General features: G+C 39.6%; 1 protein-coding gene across 1 annotated transcript; it reads left to right on the top strand.

Annotated features, from left to right (window-relative positions):
• Nucleotides 1-2,853: 2,853 nt before the first annotated feature.
• YIPF7 (Yip1 domain family member 7) lies at nt 2,854-19,112 on the top strand. Its single transcript, XM_019553479.1, has 5 exons — nt 2,854-3,267; nt 4,989-5,155; nt 7,368-7,513; nt 12,860-13,041; nt 18,784-19,112. The coding sequence occupies exons 1-5, from the start codon at nt 3,152-3,154 to the stop codon at nt 18,944-18,946; spliced, it is 774 nt and encodes a 257-aa protein (XP_019409024.1). The 5' UTR covers nt 2,854-3,151; the 3' UTR covers nt 18,947-19,112.
• Nucleotides 19,113-20,115: the final 1,003 nt, after the last annotated feature.

Here is a 20,115-nt window from a genome sequence, read left to right as displayed (position 1 = left end):
AATGTTAGCTAACCCAAGTTGTATAAACTTTCTCTTCTTTAGGGTTAAAACGTATGTTACTTTATGATACTTGTGTAGCATATCAAAACATAAAAAGTTGGGAATAATTAAGGCTTTGATGCCTAAACAACTGTTCTTTTAATCAGTAGATTAATAGAATCATAGAAAATTAGGGTTAGAAGGGACCCCAGGAGATCATGTAGTTCAGCCCCCTGCTCAAAGCAGGACCATTCCCAGCTATATCATCCCAGCCAAGGCTTTGTCTACCTGGGTCTTAAAAACCTCAGAAGATGGTGTGGTGTAGCACTGGAAGAATGCTCACCACATACGGTAGGCTGCAGCAGGCTGGAGAAGAGCCTGCAGGGAATGCAGCCAGATGAAACCCCGGGAAGTCTTTTAAAGGGGGAAGGTGTGTGGCAGAGCACCAGTGGGGTACTCGCCCCTTGGGGATGTTGCAAGCTCTGTGAGAGTTTGTTGAATGAGCATCAGAGAAGGCCCTCCCAGGAACCATTTTAAGGGGGAAGGTGTGTGTCAGAGCACTCATGGTACTCTGCCACTTTAAGAACTGGGCCAGGCAGCAGGCAGGTACAGGCCAGTCCTGATGAGCAGCCATCTTAAGCTTCAGGCCAGCAGGGATGGGGGCAGCAGTTGCTGCCTGGCATGGAGGAAGGAAAATCTCCCAGCAAGCTGCTGCTCCAGAGACAACATGGAGGTAAGGGCAGGAGCTATGGGGTGGCTTAGAGGCTCCTGGTCCTGGGTCTGACTTGAAACTGCACCCCCCTGGGGACGGGTGGTCTGGTGGGGCTCCTAGTGGTGTAGCAGCCCTCAAGAAGTGCCAGACCAGTTACTGTCCCAGTGAAAGGTGAGGACGGGCGCCTTAATAACCCAAGCCCCTGCTTTAGGGCAGGTAATACAACATCGGAGGTAGTTAGGGCTATGCATGCCTAGGTGGGGGACCGGCATCCAGTGGGGGCAAGACCCTCCAGAGTGTGTAATGGGGCCAGGCATGGCTGTGGCCATCTGAAGCTGATGGGGCATAGGACCCTGGGAAGAGAAGGAGAGTTGTGGGCCAGGCACACCAATGAGGGGCACCTGAGTGTACAGGGGTTTTTGGCTTCAGGTCCCAGAGAAGAGGGTGGAGTATGTACCTCAGGGGAAGTGAAGGTGCAGAGAGGCACCTGAAGGGCTGCATCTGAGTAATGAACCAGTTGAGACCCTGCAAGGAAGGGGCATGTGTTGATGCCCTGTGAGAAAGGTGGGGTTCAAGTTGAGGTCCTCTTCAGTTGGGGGACTAAATTAGGTCCAGATAAACCTTCAGGTGCCTGAGGCCAACTGAAGGGTGAAGGAGGAGAAGCTGTGGAGAAATAAGGGGGTGAGTCAGCAGCCCTGTATGGAGAGCAGCTGGGGGAAGTTACCTGGCTACAAGATGGGGCAGAGCCTGTACAGAGTCTGTACAGTATTTGGCAAGCTGCCCAGCGCTCATTCAGATGAGGACAGAAGGAGATGCTCAAAAGGCCGCATACTTGCTGGCTGGGGAGTGAAGGGAATCAAGCTCGAGGACCCTTCAGGATAGGACAGGATGAGTGTGGCCCCTGGGAAAAGGAGGGGTAGTATGAGTGAGGCCCAGCAAAGACAGCATGAGAGAGACCATGCAAGAGACGGTGGACTGTGAGAGACCTCAGTGAGAGGGAGGCGGTATGAGTGGGGTCCATAAAAGGGCAGGTTGTGAGAGGCCTAATACTGTAATGAGTTGGGCCTAGCCTCAGGCCAGAGCTTTACACAGTTGTTAGAAATATCTGTGAGGTATGGGACATGTAAGGGGAGGTAGGAGTGTGCAGTATTCTAGATACCAGGGCCCAGAAAGGGTAACCTCCTACTTATTTAAGATCATAATTACTTAAGAGTAAGGCATGGCAGGCGAGATAGGCAGAGAGACCAGCGCTGTGGCTGGTTGGGGAGCCCCCACTTCACCACAGATGGAGATTCCAGTGTTTTACTACCCTCCTAGAGAGTTTTTCCTAATATTTAACCTAAACTAATATCTAATCTAAACCTCCCTTGCTGCAAATTGAAACCACAGCTCCTTGTTCTGTATCTGCCACCACTGAGAACCACCCTTCAGGTAGCTAAAGGCTGCTATTAAATCCCCTCTCAGTCTTTTTCCTCTTCTGTAGACTAAATAACCCCAATTCCCTCAGCCTCTCCTCAGAAGTCATGTGCCCCAGCCGCTACCCATTTCTGTTGCCCTCCTCTGAACTCTCCAATTTGTCCACATCCTTTCTGTAGTGGGCAGCCCAAATCTGGACACAATACTCCAGATGTGGCCTCAACGGTACCGAATAAAGGGGAATAATCACTTCCTTTGATCTACTGACAATACTCCTACCAGTGTACCTCAGTATGCTGCTAACCTTCTTGGCAACAAAGGCACACTATGTTTTTGTTAATCTGCTGTAATTAGGATGCATTAAATTTAGTACCTGTAATGATGGATACCAACTTAATGTGCTGTAATTGGCACTATTGTGCATTAGTGCAAACTAACATTTTTGGGTTTTTTGTTACATTAATGCACAATGACTAAATCTACTGTGCATTAGCACAAGTTTTACCTGCCACACTAATGTACAGTAGAATTGGTCTACTGAGCTCAAAGCATATCATGTAGATATGCCCACTGTTGGCTTGTATTCAGCTTAATGTCCACTGTAACCCCCAGGTCCTTTTCTGCAGAGGATATAGCTTCACTAAGTAGTTTCACTCACTTGAATTTGGCCATAGCTTTATTTTAAAATGGGATATAATTTTTTCTCAACAAGAATTTACTGGGAATATATTTCAAGAATGACTAATAGTTGTGTCAAGAAGTCAGGTAAGGCTTAAGAGTAGGTTTTTAGTCTTTGTTTTAAAAAGATAGCATCTATAACATATATGATAACAGATGAGAAATTATTTTATAGTTATACTAAAGAAAAACTAATTGAGTCTATTTCTGTCCCTTCAAATTGGCATAAGCTCATTTAGAGAAAAGAAATCTTTTTAAGCCTGCAATTCTGTAGTTTTTTTTTTCTTTTGAGTTATAATTTTTCAAAAATAATGGTTTACTTTGTCTAGCATTATTTCATCAGTATTCTAAATCATTTTCCCCAGAATGTCAAACTTTGAACAATTTCATTCAGACTTTTACCAGTCCAGCTATACCATTGATAATCAAGAACCAGAATACAATCATTCTGAGGCCAATGAAAATCTTTATGGAAACAGAAAGTAAGTAGAAAGATAGAAGGCAAATACTGATTTTTATTTTTTTAAATTCAACAATAGATTAACAAACTACAATGTTAAATTGTTGGAAAAGAGATATGTTCAATTGAATTTAAAGTTTTATGTGAAGAGAATAATATAAAGTAGCACTAGAGACAGAGAACAAAAGTTTTGTGTTGTTTAGATTTTTTACATGCGTGGGACTCTTAAGTTTTTTAGAGGAAGTGGCATTAGGAGAAGGAAAGCACTGAGTGGTTCCCATAAAGGAATTTCCAAAAAAATTATTTGTGGATAGCAGTTGAATTCTGCCATTCTCTCCTATACTCAGGGAATAGGTAACAGCTCCACTCCCAACATTTTTAGATAAGAGTGCTCTGGAGAAAACCAACTCAATTCACTGGTAATTTTCATCACTTTGGCCCTTATGACAATATGAATCTACTGAGGTCCCTGAAATCATCCTGCTTATGGGACAGACACCCCAGCTACTCAAGGACTCCTCAAATAGAAATTACATTACATTTCTGGTGATCTCTGAAGGGAATGATACACATGCCAAAAGTAAGTACTTCCTTTCTGCCTTCAGCCAATCATTTCCTCAGCCATGTATAACAAACAGCACAGCAGACAGGGAGGGATGATTCCTCCACTCAGCCCAAGATATATAGAGAAGGCCATCTCCATGCAGAAAATCCCATTATATAAGAAGGATTTTAGGATTGAAGCAGTGGACTGGAAATAGTTACGGTCAGCTTCCAGTTCTGCTATATGCTTCCCAGTTTGCCTTAAATTAGTTACTTATTTTCCCTGCATATTGTTCTGCATATATGTCATGGGGATAATAATCCTTTCCTTAAGGTCTTTGGAGTTAATCTTGAGTGTGCTTAGACTGGCTGAGGATTCAAACTTATGTGGATTCTCCAGGCATTATAGAATTATAATACAATATATAATTATAATTAGAAAATTGGTCGGGCATTGTGTGACTATAACTGATTTTTATTTGTGCATGTTGCTATTTTGTTGAAATAACTTTTACATTGTATTCAATACAACTGTACATTCAGATATATGTAGAGCTATTCCATTAGAAAACTAAATGCATAAGAAGTCAGGCTACAGAGTGAAACTCATTATTTAAGAAATGTTTAGATTGTAATTGTCCCCACAACCATACATACCCCATTGTGTGCATATTTTATAATCAGTGGGCATGTATACACATGCACATTTACTGCACAGTAACTATGGCAACTTATGCTGAGTTGGACATCCTGCAGGTATCAAATTTATGCCTGACTAGTTATTGCGCAGTAATGCACGTGTTGACGCCTTACTGTGCAGTAATACTGTGTGTTTGGATTAACTTGGTACTAACTTTAGTCCCAAATCAGACCACACACCTGCACATGTAAATGATGCCCTATGTTCCGCTTGCTGCACGGTTACTTACTGCACAATAAATTGAATGTGACATAAATGCAAATACAGATGCAACCATTATACTAAAGACTATGTTTTCTTGAGGACTCCTTCCTCATTCATTGGGCTTGTTAGAAATGCACAGTTAATGATGAAGGGCTGCAACACAATTAAGTAACATATAGAAGCAGGGTCTAGGCAATCTGGTAACCATGTTAATGCACAACTCTTAGCTATTGTGAAGTTACTTTATTATAAATTGTCTGTCTTACCCAGGTATATGACTGTGCTTATTGTTATAGGTACCAAATAGATGAGTTGCCTCAACCTGCTGCATTTGTTCCTCCAGAAATAATTCCATCTTCTCAAAATTACACAGGCCAGATTTTGCAGCCAACCTACAATCCAGAGTTTTTATCACATTCTAATTCTTCTGGCAGTTTTGATGAAGAACCGCCTTTGTTAGAAGGTAAAAGTTAATCTATTAACAATATTAACATATCATGTTTCTAGGTGTATATATTTTTCACTAACTCATGTCACTGAGTAGAGAATTGTAAGACTCACAATTGTTCTATGCCCTAAAGAACAAGTTGTCTGACATTACTCCTTCCCAAAGACTGAAGCTATATCAGGAGTCTGATCCTGCATTGTTGTAAGCTCCAAATCCTAGTTAGTGGGAGTTTTAGGATCCAGTTAAGAGGACTAGAAAGACTAGTGACCAAGGTCCTGTAATCTGGTCTGTAGGAACAGACCTTTATACCATGGCCTATATTAACAGGTACTTTAAACTAGAAGTCACCCATCATCATTAAGCCCTATACTACTTTCCAAATGGACACAACCAAACAACAAAACCACACTTCATTTACACTTGTTTTTGCATACCTAGAATTAAATGAGATTTCTTTTTGCATATGCTTACAAAGTATACATATACAAACTCTATACATGGAATGTAACATCTTGCTAGTTGACAGTAACAATAAAAATCTCTACCAATGTATTTTAAGAAATAATAATCATAGACTGTCAAATCAGAAAAATATATTGTTGATTTGTTGATTTTGTATTTTTAACATGGGTACATATTTATATTTGAAAAGAAAGTGCCACAATTTGCATAAAAAATAAGAGTATTAATTTGTTTTTATGGCACATATATCATATACTTTATTACCACTAGATGACAGCATAACAATAAATTTTGTATTCAGACTTTTAAACAGTTTTTCTCAATATATTTATATTGCATAATAACATATCATTTTAGAATACCTATAAACACTTTCTATAACCTTGCTTGCATATCTAGTAATACATTTACTAGTTAAAAAGACTCAAGAGGGCTCACTTAAACAGAAAACTTGAGAAAGGTCTCATAACCTGCATACTTTCATGTGGTAGTCCATTTAATTGCAAAAAGACATAGTTAATTGTAAAAAAATCTATGTTCCAAGCATGATACTTGTAACCAATTAGCAGGCCACTCTTTAGTTAACCAACATACTGATGATTTAAAAACACCACAATAGATATCCAATTTAAAATTGGAGACTTGTTTGTAATGGATTTAGTATAATTAGTAAAGTAAATGCTAGTTACATTCAGCCAGACAACATTGCTGAAGTCAGTAGGACATTTCCTTTTAACTGCAATGAAAGCAGACTCACTTCGTGCCTACTGGAAATAGAACATAGCAGGTTAGATCTCCATCTCCACATGCAGCTCACCTGGTGGCTGGACTGTAGACTGACATTAATATAAAAACTGTTCTGACCACAAAGTTCTAGAGCTGTTACCAACTGAGGTTTTGGGTCAGACTACTTCTAATTAAAATCTAATTGGAAATATATAGTATAATTGCAGTATAATTAAAAACAATGTAGAGAGCCGTATACTATATAATCTGGTTTTTGTGTTGGCTCCAAAAATAAGCTGGCAGCGGGCAGAAATTGGACGTTTGCTTCCTGAATGGAGCCCTCCCTGCTGCTAGCAGCTTCATTCCAAAACTGTTTTTGCTCTTTGTGGGAGCATTACAGGAGGAATGTTGCTCCTGGGAGTTGCAATCTTTTTGCAGTCATTGACTTCAGCGGGGTAAAATTTTGCCCATTACAAAGCTTCCATAAGAATATTTGTAAAAAGTCCCTTAAATGCTGCACAAGTTGTTACTGCTTTTCCTCAATGGGCAAAGTGTCATTTTTAAAAAAGCCTCTAGCAACTCAGCATTAAGGAACATCTTGTGTCATATTTACCAGAATTAAAGCGTGCATCTCTGTCCTCAGTATTCCTTGAATTTTGCAGGTATTGCTAATTAGCACATTATTCAAAGTCTCATTTAATAAGGTTAGAAATGTATATAATGTGTATTTACGTCTTTCTCTCAACTGAAAAACCAAACATTAAGGGGATAGTGTTGATAGTTTTTTTTTGTCCATTGCATTCAATTTAATTTAATAATTTAATTACCATAATTATGAATTAGGAATTCGTCTTGAATATAATGCATGAAAAGGTAAGGGAATCTTTCTTGCAAAAAAGAATACATTTTCTTGCATTCAACCCTCTAGGAAGACAAGAGGTTGATTTTCTTACTTTGGGTTCATGGTCTCTAGTGATTTCTGTAAAAAAAACAAAAGGCTTTTAAAATAATAAACAATTATGGAATTTTTCTGTTGCAGAACTTGGGATCAATTTTGATCATATATGGCAAAAAACACTAACTGTCCTAAACCCAATGAAACCAGCAGATGGCAGCATTATGAATGAGACAGATGTGACTGGGCCTACAGTTTTCTGTTTGGCTCTTGGTGCTACACTGCTACTGGTACAGTATGGCAAAGTTATGAATGCTTTAAGCATTTTCATGCCTGTACAATAACACTGGTTCAGTTTGGGGAGATGCTGTGCAGGTACAAATTAAATGGTTTACTTCAGCTTGCATTCAGATTGCATATAAGAACATATCTGCTGTACATTTTATTTATAATTTTTTTAATATACAGTTTTTAGTTCTTGCACAGGTAAAATGTATTGCTCTCATAAAAAGACAAGGACAGGGCACACACTTTTTTGTAGAGACATAATATATAAAGAGAGGCAGAGCGATTTTTATGCAGTTCGTGTTCTGTACTTGCAGAATGTGTACAGGAAAGGCCTAAATTATTCCAGCACAAAATAACACCTATAGATATTATTGCCAGGAGGGGAAAGAATTCTTAACACTTTTTATATCTAAACCATTCCAAAAAAATCTTTAAAATACTTTAATTTCCTAAAACTGCCATACTTCTCTGTTGACTTTGCTAATGCTGTTTTTTCAATTTTCTTTGCCTAAACAAAAGAAAGAGGCATGTATATAACTCTTTTCTCTTCACTTTCCCCCTTCTTTCTTTGTACTTCCACGTTTTTCCCTATGGAAATAGCTTTGTAATAGTAAAGCTGAGGAGAGGTGTAAAATGGGTTATTTTATAATATAATTATTTTATTATAATAACTATAAACTGAAAATCTGGAAGAGAAGGAGGTAGAAGAATGAGGGTAAGAGAAGGAAACCCCCAGAAAAGGGAAGTGAGAGGCAGGTAGAAGGTCACTGCTTTCCAGAGAAACAAGAAAAGGGGGGGACATGTTATTACCTTTATATTAGTATACTCAAAAAATTGGGGGGCATTTAGAAAAGGAGCAGATAAGGGGAAATGTCAAAGAGGCTGTTTTAGGCTTGCACAAGTCCACTATGTCCATAAATTTCAGCAATGCAATGGTAAATCATGCCTAATGACTCAATGAATAAAAACAATTAAAACCCATGTGGTCGTGTTAGGTCGCTAATATAACTTTTTTTACCAATTGGAATACAGGACTTTAAGTGCCATCTTAACCAAGCAACTCCAAAGAGTTTTGCACTGATATTTGATATCAGGCTAGCTTTTTAGCCATGAAAGCCAGGATATACTTTGGTATTGAATAATTCTCTTCTAATAGCACTAGTAATACAATTTGGCTGAAGGCATTTTTTCAGAAAAGAATTATAAATTACATTTTGTTTCAAGTTCTTTACTATGGAAAAATATGCAGAAATACTTCAGAAATATGCAGAAATATTGGTAGCAGTTATTTTGGAGCACGATAAGACAGGGAAGAAGAGAACAGTAAGGATTTGGAGCATGGGAGCAAGGCCTGATTCCCCTCTCATGTTATTAGGGCAACAGCATTGCAGATGCAATAATAACAGAGTCCATTAAACTAGTTTTTAATGGAGGGCAGAGAGCAGCATTAGGGTTGGGGACATGAGTCTACTGTCCCGCATATTTTGTAATTAGTTTTCTATGCAAAGTAGGTGTTACCAAATCATACTTCACCATGAGCATACATCACTGGTAGCATTTGCATACACTTTGTACTGGAGTAAATGAAAAAACAAAATACCGTCTTTGCCCAAATACAAGATGACTTCAAATTTAAGACAACCCCTCTCCCCTCTCCTTCCCCCCCCCACCTTAATTGCATCCTATGCATGGAAAATTATAAATTTGTTACAGTTTTCCACATATAGAATCTAATTATTGGAGGGTTATCTTAAATTCATCCCTAACACCACTACAGTGGGGAAATCAGGGACCAGAGGCCTGCCCCCTGCCCCTGAGTTCCTGTGCCCCCGACGTCTACCCTGCAGCCACCTGTCCCCCTGCCACTTGCCCTCCTTGATGCCTGCCCACTGCCACCTGCCTCCCTAGCACTTGTGCCCCCTGTGCCTGTTCCCCCAGCCCCTTGTCCCTCCTGAAGCCACCTATTCGCTGCAGCAGCTCTGCATTTGGCCTCAGGCACAGAGCACATTGTGGCTCTGACTTCAGCCATAGCCAGGCAGCAGCGGTAGCAGCAACAGTGGCAGCAGCAGTTCTGGCTCTGGATCCTTGTCCTGGGTTTGGGCCAGGGTCAGAACTGATACTTTACTTCAATTTTTTTATTTCTGCAAGAATACTTAGTGCTATCACTTTAGTACACATCCATTCCAATTCTGCCAAAATGAGGGCCCACTCTGATCTTGCATATATCACCATAGATTGGAAATCAATAGGGTTACATGGAGCAGGTGAAAAAGACATTGGGAATATTGTGTTAATTTACAACCTCCTTTTTCCCCATTCAACTGCACCTAGCATAAATTCCATGCATATCAAACAGTACACCAAATTTTCGTTGAGCTGCTATGCTCTTTTCCTTTGTTGCTGCCTCCATAATTTGTTAATCTTAGATTAAGCTGCTAAGTAGAGCTCCGTCAATTAATTAAATGTTCTGAAACAAACAATGTAAAATATTAGCTGCTGGTGGTTGTTGTGTCTATTTAGGATACAACATCTGTTAGTTGTTCTAAAGGAAATACTGCCCCAGCAATTGAAAATGTTAAATCTATTAAAACTCTCTAATGACTGTGACTGTAGTTAGTAGTCTGATGTAGTAGCATTTTCCCTCAATGTTGCTAGTTCTCGTTAATTTTCTTTAATGAAGCAGCTTTCATTAATTCTTTAGAGGTTCCCAGTATTTTGAATGCCAGCGGGGGAGTTTGTGCCTAAGAAATATGACTTCTCATGTTGCCAAGCAGATATTTTTTTTTAGAAATTTAAAGCCGTAAGGTGTCAATTACCTCCAAGTTAACTCATTAAGTTCAGTGAGGTTGCACTGGTTTAAAAGACACAAACTGAGATGAGTATTGGTTTGAATGCTAGACTGAGACTTGAAAAACCTGGTTTCAGTAACCTTTTCCAACTCAAACTTCTTGTGTGATCAAGGGCAAGACATTTAGCTATGTTCTATCGCCTCAATCTTCTGAGGCACTAGCACTACCTGGGAAGAGTGTTGTGAGGTTAAATGAATTAAAGATTGTGAAATGCTCAGACACCTTGAAATGAGGACTGTATAAGCCCTGTATATAGACAGATTCTGTTCCTTAATATCCATAGGTGAAACAGTACTTGCCTAATCATTTCTATTCTGAATTTCTAATTAAACTTACTGTAAGTAACTCTAGAGTCTGATCAGATGCATCCATCTCTGACTGTTCTCCTCATGGAGGAAGGGCATATAAAATGGTATGGTTTTTTTATTTTATTTTACTGTGTGTGTGTGTATACACACACATCACTATAGCAACATGTATTTATTATAATGTATGTATTATAATGTATGTATTATGTATAATGTATTATTATACACACATTATAATGTGTATGTATACACACACACACACCCCTATAACATCATGTATTTATTATAATGAAAGAAGATAACAGCAACGAAATTCACCTTACAATGACAAGGAAGCAGGTGAGGTTTGGTGGCATTTATTTCTACAGGAGTTTTTTCACTGTCTTCAGCCAGCCCCTGAAGAAGCTCTGCCTTGATGAGCTTCTCTCTTTTTTGTAGAAGTTTGACTACAGTCTTCATCTTTGAGCTATATTTCCTTTCAAATGTGTGGGTGTCAAAACCACAGTATTATCCTCACAGTTGGTATTCAGTAGTTCACTTCCTAGTAGCTTAAGAGAGACCACAGATTCAATGGGAAATGAACAAACCCTCTTATGTCTAGAGGTGATTTCTCTAAATTGGGGCTGGAGCAATGTGAGGAAATCTGTGCTATTGCCACTGCTGCCTGTATTGTACTTGCTTTGTGGATAAATTAGAAGACATCAGTCTCCAGAGCTGTCAGGCTGGTACCTTTCACAAGCATTAAATTCAGACAAAAGAAAAAGTCTAAAAAAGGGGAAGGAAAATCACTCTTTAAGTGGAGCAAAAAAAAAAAAAAAAGAACATGAACTGACAGTTACTAGAAAGGTTAATGTAGAAATTAACATGTTACATGAAGCCGACCACAGTGATGCGGCAGCAGCACACATGCTGAGTTTAGATTCAGGGGCACCTTTTGACTTACACATGAGGAAGGAATTCACTATGACAATCAATATGGCCAGGTTCACATAACACTTTTACTGGTATAAGTGATCGGAAACTGGTCCATACCCATAACAGAACAGAAATTCAGCACACACAGACTTGTTCAAAAATGCCAAACCCCAGTCTAAGATTTGCCCTATCCCCCTTCTGTTCTTCCTCCTCTCCCCACCAAAGGGTGAATTTGTTTGCTACCAATATAAACTCGACTGCTTACAGAAAACTGTGTAACTTAGATCAATTTCACCTCCGGCTTTTTGAATGTCTGTACTGAGCCTAAAAGTTCACAAAAGGTTCACTTACTTTTGATGAGCTTAGTTAGTATTTGGGCTTAGTAACAAAAATATATACTAGAAATGTCTGGCTGGGGTCCATGGTTCAGTATGAAAAGTAAATACAAGTATTTCTCTCTACTAAGATCATGGCTTTTCTAGTTTACAAAATAGATATCTATATAACTACAAAAAGCATTTCTTCATTCCCAGTGTCCAATCTAACATGAAATGTCTCAAGTAATGGAGCTTCCACTTATTTTCTTGGCAGAGTTTTCTACAGCCTCACTCTATTTGTCTATTTTTCTGATATTCAGTCCAAATTTTCAGGTCTTTAATTTTATCTCACTAGTGCTAGTGAGGTCACCTAAATAATCCCCGTCTCTTGGAGTCTGACTAATAGAAGGCAATGCAGAATCAGGCTCTATATCCCTGTGAATTTAAAACAATTATGACACTTTTTCTTTTGGGATATTTTGATCTGAAATAAAATCTTGTAAAATACTGGCTTGGATTCTGATTGCACTTAAACTGGAATAATTAAAGTCAGTAGACTTTGGGTAGGTACAGACATTCAAAAAGCCTGAGGCAGAATTGATCTAAGTTATGCAGTTTTCTTTAAGTGGCATAGTTTAGATTGGTAGTGAACAGAACACATATTTGCTCTTGGGGGGGAAGCAGATCTTAGACTGAGGTTCTGCCATTTTTAAACTAGTCTACATGTGCTGAACTTCTGTTACATTACAGGCATAGGCTAGTCTTGTGTGCCAAACTTCTGTTATGGGTATAGACTATTTTCCAATCACTTATACTAGTAAATGTCTGTACCTGGCCTGTAAATGTCAAACTGTGTAAGCCAAAAGTGGACCAGGCCTAGTCCTTATTCTGTTTTCTCCTAGTGTTTCGTAATTAGTAGTATGATGATGTTGTTTGGTACTGACTCATATTTATTTCAGGCAGGAAAAGCTCACTTTGGCTATGTGTTTGGTATGAGTGCTATCGGATGCCAAGGAATACATGCTTTATTGAACCTGATGAGCATAGCAGGAGTCTCATATGGCTGTGTTGTAAGTGTATTGGGCTACTGCCTGCTACCCATGGTAATTCTGTCCAGCTGTGCAATCTTCTTCTCACTACAGTAAGTATCAGCATATATGACAGAATCCAGAAGGATTACAGTAATTAAGAAGTGCAGTATTATATGAAGCATTTCCATTTAAGATTTGGGGTGACTTTTTGCCTTCAAAAATGTAAAGAAAAATATCCATACTGGAATGAACAAAAAAAGGAAGATTGGTGTTTCTATGTAGAGATAGACAAAACGAAGACAGAGGTGATTTGGGTTCTAGAATTGCCCAGAGGGGTTTAGATATGTGACCCCAAAGCTTGGTAAATTTGAATCCAGTGTGTGGGGACCCCTCTTTTTGACAGTCAGTCACAACTGAGAGTGGCTTTGATTTCAGAGAACCCCCTTTTTCTGTTTGCTGTTGTGTAAATCCAGACCCAGTAGTGGTTTGAATCCTGGTTTCGTATTTTAAATGGATTTGTATAAATGGTTGTGTCATTACATCTTCCTTCAGTAACAACTCTCTTAATTCCTGTTCCTTCTCAAGTTCTGTTGTAACATCTACAAGAAATCAGTCAACTCTTCATTACTAGACTAAGGGACAGTAGGCAAGGTGGTGGCAGGGAAATGCTGACAATCCCAAATACATTAATTACTCTAAATAAGAAACTGTAATTTCAGATCTAAAATGTAATTTGAAATAGTAAATGTAACTAAATATTTATATAGAAGTTTGTGTGTGCATGTAGCTAAGTATGTATGTATAGAAAACATCTGTATATTCAGTTTTTTTCCTTCCTTCCTCTTAAACTGTGAGCTCTTTGAGGTACAGACTCTGTCTTTCTCCACATTTGTACTCTGCCAAGTAGAAGGAGACCTAGCACCTGATTATAGCCCTGGGGCAGCATTGCAGTGCATGTAATAGATAACAATCCCTGCTTCAGAAATCTGAAGGAGAGAATTTTAACTAATATTTTTGTGAGCTACTAGTCCATAAGGTGTGGGATGTGCCTTGCATAGTGAGTAGAATGCAGCTGGAAATTGAATGGCTGCCCCTACTTATTTTATTTAGAAGAGCAGTAGTTGTGTATAAATACTGTTTTTCAGCATCTTTTGCTGGCATAAGGATTTTAGCACACTGAATCAGTCCACTTGCTTCACGTTTCCATGGAGCTATTATGGTCTAGCCTGGCAATGATCCATGTATTAAAGTGTTTCTAAGCTCTCTCTGACATGACAGCCAATAAAAGCACTGAAGGAGCCACTCACTCTCTGTTGTTTCTACAACATGTGTATTTACTTGGTTACCCTATTTAATACACATTTATAAAAGGTGCACATATGCAGTTACAGGACAGATGGGTTTAGCTCCAAAGCAGCTGTTACATTTGATCAGGGCACTATTGTTTGTATCAGACAGTCCCTATGTGAATACAGTACATTTGTAATATGCTGTAAAACAACTGCAAGTTCACATTTTTAAAAGCCCATAAATACTTTGTAGAGTAACTCTTAAAACCTTGCTGATGTTATCTGAAATAAATTTCTCAAAGAACTCTCCTGATACTGATTTAATCTGGTGCTGCTTTACTTAGCATGGGAACTACTATACATACTAAGGCCATGGACAGCAGCTCATTTCTACTAGTAAGAATTTCTTGGAAACTGGTTGAAAAGTAGCCTGAGAGCTGGAGGTTACCTATGATATAGGCCCCTGGCGAAGAGCTCCACAAGCCAGCTCTTTAGCCAACAGGCACTAGAGTGCTGCTGCCTGGGCCACCCTCTCCCTTGGGGAAGCCTATTAATTGATACCCTGGATAGAAAGAGAGCAGTCTGTCAATTGGCAGTTGCCAGTTGCCGAAAAGCAGCAGTTGCCACAGACAGCTCAAGGAGGATTTACACCCCTGGAGAAGCGCCCCCCCTTCCCCCCCATCATCCTGTCAAACAGTGGATTGGGCAGGAAGCCTCCTGGTTTCCATGTCAGGAGAAGAGCCCTGACTCGATGCACTCCTTCAGATGGAAAAGAGCAGCACGAAGGGGCAGGGGACCATTCTCCAGCAGCAGCAAGCCTTTCCAAACCTGGGGAGACTTGCAGCTGCTGCACAGCTGTCCCCTACCTCTCACATGGAGGAATGGGAATAGGTCTATGGGGGGCAGAGGACTGTTCTGTAGGTGCATGCTTCCCCCCAACCACATACCCACACTCCAGGTGCACTGGGAAAAGCGCAGGCATGTGGGGAGCTTTCTCCCCAGGAGGCAACCTTCCTGGGACTCTGGGAAGGTTCCCACTACAGAAGAAGAATGCTCCTCCCCTGGTGGAAAGGTGGGGAATTTTCCTGTGCAGGATCTCCCTACATAGAGTTTTCCCCCTTGGATTATCAGGGAGCCAGTGCTCTCCCTTCTTCCCTCCTCTTGGGGTACTAAAAGTGATGTCCAAAAACATGTAACACAAACAGATTGTCTTCTAACTAAAATCAAGCCCATGCTCTTAGCAAAGAAAGCTGTTGTCATAAACATGTGAAAAATATACCTCTTTTCCACATTTTGATTTTTGGGAAAAACAGCCACGTCATTTTAATTGTTGGTGATGAAGTATTTAAAGAAGGAAACAAGATGGTACAAAAGGATTGGCCACTATTTGGATGCCAATGTTTTGTGAAACAAAACCGTATTTTCCAAAGCTCTGGTTATGCCAGTCTCTGAGGGTATTATGCTTTGTGACAAGCTGATTAGACAATTATTCTAAGGGAATTAGTTTCTGGTCAGAATGGACTTGGAAGAACAGTCTGAAGACTTATCTTTTTCTTTCAGGAAACCCGCAAATCCCAGAACAAGAAGGTCACCTCTTTTACTTGGGATGCACAAGAAGGGAAATGAACATAGGGCAGTGGACTGGAATCCTAAATCTTAGATTGAAGCAGTTGATGCAAAGATATTGTTGTGAGCATGCCTATGGGCTGTGTGAATGAACAGTGGACTTGGCCTGCAAGATCCTTTACCTTTGGGCTCTAAATTGGTAAATCCAGGCTGGCCACAGATCCAGACTACAAATCTGTTACTAGTTCCCCCAGCTGTCACCCAGCCTTCAGTGTTCCTATGTAGACCGCCACATTCAAGCTGAGCACCCCAGCACTCAAATGCTTCAGTAGGCTCTCACGGTACATATCCACATGCCTGACGTGGGCTGCTCAGGCTGCTGGAGTGTGCTAATTAGCAGCTGCAGCCAGCTGTTATACATCTCTGTACGGCATTGGTAAAGCCACAGCTGGAGTACTGCATTCAGTTTTGGGTGCCGCACTTCAAGAAGGATGTAGAAAACCTTGAGAGGATCTAGAGGAGGGCTACTTGAATGGTTAGGGGGCTGCAGGTAAAGTCCTATGAGGAGAGATTGAGGGACCTGGATCTCTTCAGCCTCCACAAGAGAAGGCTGAGAGGGGATCTAGTGGCTGTCTACAAATTCATCACAGGGGGATGGCAAGGAATAGGAGACGCTCTGTTTACCAGGGCATCCCCTGGAGTTACTGGAAACAATGGCCACAAACTGACAGAGGGCAGATTTAAGTTAGGCATCAGGAAGAACTTCTTTGCAGTAAGGGTGACTAGACTCTGGAATGGGTTTCCAAGGCAGGTGGTGCTCTCCCCTGTCTTGAGGGTCTTTAAGAGGAGACTGGACAAGCAACAGGCTAGAGTCACCTGGCCCCAGTGCACTTTCCTGCCCAGGGCAGGGGGTCAAACTCGATGGTGTACTCAGGTCCCTTCCCACCCTAAACATCTATGAACCTGTTCCAACGTGGGCTAATCAAGTCTGCTGGAGCATGCTAATTAGCATGCTCCAGCAGCTTCAGTGTCATGTATTCAGCATCCCCATGGTTCATAATGATGGCGGGAATGCTTTAACTGAAGCTCATTGAACAAGCATTATTGGTGTCCCTGCTGCTATTTTGAAGTGTAGGAAGCTGAATACCTAAGATGCTTTAATTAGTGTCTCCAGAGAGTGCTCCCCCGACTTCCTTCCCCACCCCAGAACATGTGTAAAGATGCTCTCATTTGTCTAGTCGTTCAGGGAATCATATACATGGCACTTTCATTGCACCTTTCTGTCTGCACTGAAGCATCTCTTGACTCTTCAGGTGAAGGATGACTTAATGCTATCTTGCTATTTCATTCATTATCAGTCCTGGTGCCAAAATTTGGCCCTCACTACAAGACACATCAACCACACCTTATAACGGTCCCCTGAAAAGTTACATTAGCTGGGAGTTGCCATTGTATAATATGCTCCTGCTACATCTTTTTTCTCTATACAAACCATGAATTTCCAGCTGGCTATGCCACCTTCCTTGCTTCTCAGTCCAAAGCAGGATCCAGGAAGCTAGATAATTCTGAATGTGGAAAATCAAGGTGAAGAGTTAAAGTAGCATTTAGACTGAGGATATACTATCATGCTTGGCTTCTTTTTTTATGGGTTAAACCAAATGAGGCACTGAGTGTCCTTAAATTTTGTTGCAGCGCTCAGGAACTGAAGGTGCTGAGTACCTTATGGGATTTGGAACTACATTTCCAAGAAATAAAGTGTGAACTTACTTGATTACACTAACAAAAATAAATACATTTAATAAATAGGTTTCATTATGCCAGTTTAGTTAGCAAACTAATTTAGTCAAGATTATTTGTGATAGATGAGGATAAATAAATATGTCTGATGTACTTTTTATGTTTGGTTTTATTCCGCTGATACTTTTGAAGAATGGAGTTAACACAGCCATTCAGTAAGTGGCAGAGCTCCATTTATCCTGAAAGTCCTTGAGATTGACATAGGGAAAGTTGTAACACAGCCATCTTATTATGTACTTCGACAACAGATTATGTGAATGAACTCATACATTTTACAGAAGCAGACTGCAAATGCAAAATGCAAATAGAGTATGTGTGAAATATTATTTATTTGCAATACCTTGTTCATATATGGTTTGGATTCAGTGCAAGTCTTTCAGCGGACTCTGGCTCACAGGACCATTGCATCAGATTCTCGGGTGCTATGTAGCCACTTTGCCCTGTAGCGCTGGCAAAAACTGGTCCTAAGACAATTTAGTCATCCAAGGGGTAGGATAGATTTTATCTCTTCCCTTTTTTTTTCAGTCCAGAGAAAGACCCTAGGATTAAGGAGAAAAGCCTTTGTAGGATGTGGGCTTTAGTGATTTTTTTTCCCTGTTACTTTCTCCCAAAGTACATCCTTTGAAAAGGTCATTCATCACAGTGGGTCTCACCCTAGAGCCTGTCAACACCCTCGTGTGTGTCCAGCAGAGATGTAATTCCTGAGTGATACAAGGCTCTGTCTCCCCCAAGGTCCAAGTATGTTCCTGTTCCTGCCATACAAAACAAAATGCACTGCCTCTAGGCCATCAGGCTGCCCCAGTGAAAACAGCAAATCTGTAGTATCGTTTAAATCACAGCATCTCATGCATGTTTATTTTGGCTGCTAGGGGACTTCTGCTCACTTTTGGAATTAAAAAGCTCACAGTATTGTTTTTCTCGCAGCCCCAAACAAATTAGCTTGAAGCTTTCTGGTCTTCCACGTAATACATTTGATGCAGTTGCTATTTTCATCCAAAATGAAGAAATAGCTTTTTGCTTGATGTTGTATTTTAATTTGTAACTTGCCCTTGACTTTCATTACATAAGTCATTCCTCACTTTTACCAGTGACAACAGCCTTAATAACAGCAGACTAAACATGAGCAAGGGTTTGATAAGATTTCCTTCAATACATAATAACCAGTGGACTAATTTTTTCTTTTTTTTTTTTCCTTGGTAGGGGGATACTAGGAACATTGCTAGCTCTGATTATTATTGGATGGTGCAGTCTTTCAGCTTCCAAAATTTTTACATCTGCATTGGCCATGGAAAGACAGCAGCTTCTGGTTGCTTATCCTTGTGCTTTATTTTACGGACTTTTTGCACTTTTAACTGTTTTCTGAAATGTACTTTGTAGTAACCTTATTATATTTTTGTCATGTTTATTTATGTATTTATAGTCCTAGAATTGCATTAAGCTCCATTAACAAAATTAGATTATGTGCTTTACCTTTTATTTGCTTAATGGATGAAAATGAAATAAAAACAGGAAGATAACTTTACTAATAATAGTGTGATGAAAAAGCTTACCTTTTACAATTGTTTTTGCTCAAATGAGAGTAAAAATAAAATAAGGCATGTTAGAAAGAAAAATATGAAGTAAAATATAACTAAAAAGCTTCTTATGTTCTTGTAGCATTTCACACAGAATTATATATATAACATAAGGAATGAGTGAAAAGCAATAAGAACATGAGTATTTCATAGGTGAAAAGGTTATCATATGTAAAAATGTGTTTCGTTTATTACTTTTCCTGAACCTTTTTTTTAACTTGTTAAAGAGAATGTTTGCCTGATGGTGAAGACTCATGAAAGACAGCCATCAAAAGAAAGTTGCTACAACCTGCAGTGAGCAAACTACATATATCCTCTGCTTCTTAAGAGATGCGGCTCTGCAAAGCCCCATTGTATTGTACATAATGTACTGTAATGCTAGATTATAAAATTTCCACTAAACCACTGCCTGCTGTCACTGCAGAAAAAGCACTGCACAAAGCAAAGGTAACTCCTAAATATGTTTCCCGAAAGGCAGAACTGCATTTGAGCAAAATACAGATCTCACCCATTTTGTATGGAGAAAAAATCATCTTCATTTCTTTTAGTCTTACAGGAACCTAACATCTTCATAATAATGATGAAACACAGAGTGCACAAGTTGTTTCAAAATACAGTATTGGGAGTATCAAGCTATTAGAAGGGGATAAAGATATGCGGGTAGGCTTACCTTTTTGAAGAGGAAGGAAGGAGTAGTAGAGAGATTGAATATAGTTGTAGAAAGGCCAAGGGTTAAAAAACACACAAGCACCTTCTGTAAAGGTAGATTTGAATAAATTAATAGTCTCAAATCATTTAATCAGTGTTTTTAGCTTATTGTTTTCCTTGTGAAATATTCATATTATCTTGATTCTTTTTCTAGCATATTCATTATTCAAAAATATTCAGTGCAATGTCTGCAAAATGTTGTACCTCTCTGGCCTGCTAGCAAATAGTTCAATATTCAGGACCTGAACTG

This window comes from Crocodylus porosus, unplaced genomic scaffold (genome assembly GCF_001723895.1).
Source record: "Crocodylus porosus isolate Cpor-Errol unplaced genomic scaffold, CroPor_comp1, whole genome shotgun sequence".
Lineage (NCBI taxonomy): Eukaryota > Metazoa > Chordata > Crocodylia > Crocodylidae > Crocodylus > Crocodylus porosus.
Note: the sequence above shows the minus strand (reverse complement) of the source record. Positions and strands in the feature narration are given on the sequence as shown.